The 4361-nt window shown below is 46.3% G+C and overlaps 1 protein-coding gene across 1 annotated transcript; it reads left to right on the top strand.

The window, feature by feature from the left end:
* Positions 1-528: 528 nt before the first annotated feature.
* Positions 529-3629, top strand: LOC120656292. The gene is made up of 3 exons (XM_039934343.1): positions 529-670; positions 2581-3429; positions 3543-3629. The coding sequence occupies exons 1-2, from the start codon at positions 646-648 to the stop codon at positions 3084-3086; spliced, it is 531 nt and encodes a 176-aa protein (XP_039790277.1). The 5' UTR covers positions 529-645; the 3' UTR covers positions 3087-3429; positions 3543-3629.
* Positions 3630-4361: the final 732 nt, after the last annotated feature.

A 4361-nucleotide genomic window follows, 5' to 3' on the forward strand; every position in this document is an offset into this window, starting at 1 on the left:
GGTGCCCAACTGCCCATGGTCATGGAACAAGGCCAACACGTCGTGGTCTATGGGTAATCAGATGGGACATGTTCAGCAGAACAAAGTCCTAGCTCCAGTCTCCGATGCTCCGGGCACTAGCTAGCTAGTAGGTTCACAAATGATAGCATCATCATTAAGCAACAATTAGCATAGTGATTAGAAGATACCTTTTTCCAAATGCCTGTGGTGGTCGCCCTAGGTTAGATGGATCAAAAGTAGCACAAAGTCACTCCATTAACAGCTCACTTTTTTTTTGCCAGATTAGCAGAGTATTCTAATCTGCTCCGTATCAGCTTTGGCGAGCACAAACCGCACATAATCGCATTGTTTACCCGCCATGAACTGCTGCGGTGATCTCCCTGCCGAGGAAAGCCCGGGCACAGCCCCGGGCACAGCCCGTTGGCCCCCAGCCACACAGTGTCTATAAATATAAGGTCGTGGTTAGCACCTTAATCAACATATTCACGTTATTCTAAAACCCTAGCCACCGCTAGTCTGATCGCTAAAGGCACTGGAGGGGTTTGGAAGGCCAAGCACTCCTGTTTGGCGCCCGAAGGACGCCGATTCGCCGCTGCATCTCCTACACCGACAAGAACGCCTACTTCCTCTACAGATCAGGCGTAAATGACTGCTGCAACTGCCAACGCTGGTATAATGTTTACCAATTTATTCCGCATTAGATTGATTTGTCATGAACTAGGTTATGTTAAGATCTTGGGTTATTAGCCTCTAATGTTTAAGCCTGGTTAATTCTAACAATCGGTATCAGAGCCATCTTAACCTAGTCATGCACGGTCAATTTTTGAGCCATGTTTATGCCTCTGTTTTCGTCGGTTTAAGATGCAAAACCTACTGTGCAGATTAGATCCTATTGCACAGTTAAGGTTGATGCATGTTTTAGATGCAATTAGATCCTGCAGAATGGCTTTTATGTGTTAATCATGCGTGATTAGATCTAAATCATGGTTAATTAAGTTTCTGATCACAAGATTAGATCTAATCTAATTCGGTTTAGATCAAGTTTAAGATTAATCTTGATCTGTTAATGCTAAGTGTCTCATATTAGATGCAATCATGCCTGAGTAATGAATCAGTTTAAGTTAATGTCATGATTAAGTTGAGCAATTAAGGTTTTAGGGTTTCGGTTCTTAATCTGTTCCCTAAATTAGCCCACTGTTAAGCTTTATTCCGCAAATTAAAGCCCAAATCTATGAGATTAGATGCATCAGTCAGCAATTAGAAGAAGGGGAGTCAAATTTCAGATCGCATTAAGAAAATCCCCAAATCTCATGATGAACGCTAACCCTAGGTGAGCATCAGTGGCTTACCTGTTACTCACCGTGTGTGGCACGAGGCGCTGGACATGGTACTCTTGCACGCCGGTCATCAAAGGCACTGCAGCGGAGCCCCCCGACGGAGCCGCGCGTGACCTGGTCGCACGCGGTGCCGGCGGGAGGGCCCGTGCGGCACACTGACTGGCGGCGAGTGGCGCTTCAGCTTGAGCATCGCGCTTCCACGCACGCTGCTGCGACCGGCGCCGGCCCAAGGCGGGGCCACTGGCACCTACTACGCGCGGTGCGGGGCCCGCGCATGAGGCAGCGCGCGGCCAGCGGCCGCAGCACCCAGGCGCAGGCCGGGGCTCACGAGCGGTGGCCGGCCCCGCCAGCCCCACCGCGCGGCGTGTTGGATGCGCGCCCCGCGCGTGAGGAGCAGCGGCGGCCACAACACCCAGGCGGCGGCGCGGGCCCGCACAGGTGCTCGCGCGTGCGCATCAAGCAGTGGCGGGGCCACGGCCGCTGCGCATGCAGGCCACGCCTCGCGCGGCGCGGGGGTGGGGCGCCAACGGGCCGGACGGCGGCGGCGCTGGACCCTGAGTAGCGGCGGCTGCTGTCTGAGGAGAAAAATGGAGAGTGGAGTGAGGAAACTAGGGTTCCGACCGTCTCCACTGTTTTATACTGCACCACATCAGTTCGTGGCCCTTGGATCATTACGAACGGTCCAGATTGCTCCGCATTAGGGTTTCGCGGGATGGGCCAAATGGGCCGACTGCGCAGTTTGGGCCGCGCGCATGGGATGTTTTGGGCTGTGTTTCATGAGTTTTAGCCCAGTTTAATGTTTAAAGCCTTTTCTATTACTGTTTCTTATGATTTAAGCTCAATTTAATTGCTGTTATGTTTAAAGGCTTTAATTATTTCTGTTGCACTTATTATTACCAGCATTATATTTATTTAATTAATTTCTATGAGTTATGTAAATGCTTTTAATCATATTTTAATTGCATTTATTCACTGAAAATTATGTTCATCCACCATAAGCAATTAAGATGCACTCTATTTAAATGGAACCATCGGGGAGTTTATTTAGAGCACTTGTAATTAATTCTGACCATCGTTGATTTAATTACGAGTTTTAATGATAAATTTCGTTTGTTTTCCCCATCGGTGATGCAAATTGAAATTTATGTATGATTTTAATCAGACCATCGTAGGGTTAATTTCATACTTCTTATGCGCATCTTAATTGTGAGTTTAATTAAGTTATTGTTCTCATGATTTTCAGTGAACACTGTGACGGGCTACCTGAAGTCCATTGAGCCCCTAAATGGCACCAACTACCCCAGCTGGTATAAAGATGTTCAGGTGGCGATTGCTGTGTGCGAGTATGATCTCGCCTTACGTCAAGACAAGCCAGCAGAGCCTGCTGATCCCAATGGTGATCGTACTGCCATTGAGAAGTGGGAGAGATCAGACAGGATGGTCAACATGATCATTAAGAACACGATCACTCCGGCCATCTGTGGTGCTATTCCTGATAAGGACAAGGATGGTAATGATCTGAGCGCCAAGGCATACCTTGCCAAGGTGGAGGAGAACTTTAAGAGTTCTTCCAAGACTTATGCTAGCACCCTGATCATGAAGATGCTGACTTCACAGTATGATGGGCAAAGTGGAATCAGGGAGCACATTATGAGCATGTGTGACATGGCAAATAAGCTGAAGACACTGGATATGGCTATCTCTGATGGTTTTCTGGTGCACTTCATCATGACTTCTCTGCCAGTATAGTACAGTCCCTTCAAAATAAGCTACAACACTCAGAAGGCGACTTGGAGCATGACTGAGCTCATTAGCTACTGTGTTGAGGAAGAAGAAAGGCAGAAAGCTGAGAGGATGAAAGATGCTGTCAACATGGTCAGCGAGCGCTTTGGGCGTGTTAGCATGAGCAACACTCCTAAGCATCAGGCTGAGTCTGGCAGCAGCAGGCAACATAAGAGAAAGTTTAAGGGCCATAAAAGCAAGGCCGTGTCACATAAGAAGACCTCTAATGAGAGGCTGTGCAAGTTCTGCAAGTCACCTAAACATGAGCAGAAGGATTGCCATGGATTTAAGGAGTGGCTTAAGAACAAAGGTACAATTTCTGATTATGTATCTTTTATTGATGAATCATTCTTAGTGAATTTTTCTCCTAATACTTGGTGGATTGACTCAGGTGCCACTGTGCACATTTCCAATTCACTGCAGGTATTCAGTTCGATCCGAACTATAAGAGAGGGGGAGAGAAGTCTAAGAGTGGCTGATGGCAATGAAGTGAAGGTTGAAGGCATTGGGAGCTTCAATCTGGAGTTACCAGGCGGCTTCAACCTTAGTTTGCATGATGTTCTTTATGTTCCCAGTTTGAAGAGAAACCTTATTTCTGTTTCGCGTTTAGATAAGTCGGGACATATTTGTGAGTTTGGCAACTCTGTGTGCAACATTAAATTTCATAATTTAAGTGTGGGCCTTGGTCATTTGCAAGGCGATCTTTATTTGCTCTCTCTTGATAATGTTTATTCTGCAATGAATGTGGATGATGTATCGCATAAGCGTAAGCGTGATGATGAGACTTCTTCGAAATTGTGGCATTGCCGTTTGGGCCACATTTCGAGAGGGAGAATTGAGCGTCTCATAAGAGAAGAGATACTCCATTCATTAGATCTCTCAGACTTAGATCAACAATGCGTTGATTGTATTAAGGGGAAATTCGCTAAGACAATTAAGAAAGGAGCTACTCGGAGTTCGGGCCTATTAGAAATAATTCATACTGATATTTGTGGCCCGTTCCCAGTAAAGTCTGTTGATGGTTTTGACTCGTTCATTACTTTCACAGATGACTTCTCTCGTTATGGTTATATTTACCCCATTCGTGATCGATCCGAGTCATTAGATAAATTCAAAATATTCAAGGCTGAAGTGGAAAATCAGCATAATGTCACTATTAAATTAGTGAGATCGGATCGAGGTGGTGAATATTATGGGAGACATTCTCCATTCGGCCAAGTACCTGGACCATTCGCTAAGTAT

The sequence above is a fragment of the Panicum virgatum genome, chromosome 1N (genome assembly GCF_016808335.1).
Source record: "Panicum virgatum strain AP13 chromosome 1N, P.virgatum_v5, whole genome shotgun sequence".
Lineage (NCBI taxonomy): Eukaryota > Viridiplantae > Streptophyta > Magnoliopsida > Poales > Poaceae > Panicum > Panicum virgatum.

Coding starts and splice junctions, on each gene's coding strand:
- LOC120656292 (XM_039934343.1), top strand. CDS start 646: ATGACTGCTGCAACTGCCAACGCTG. Junction 671..2,580: donor TGCTGCAACTGCCAACGCTG/GTATAATGTTTA, acceptor CATGATTTTCAG/TGAACACTGTGACGGGCTAC.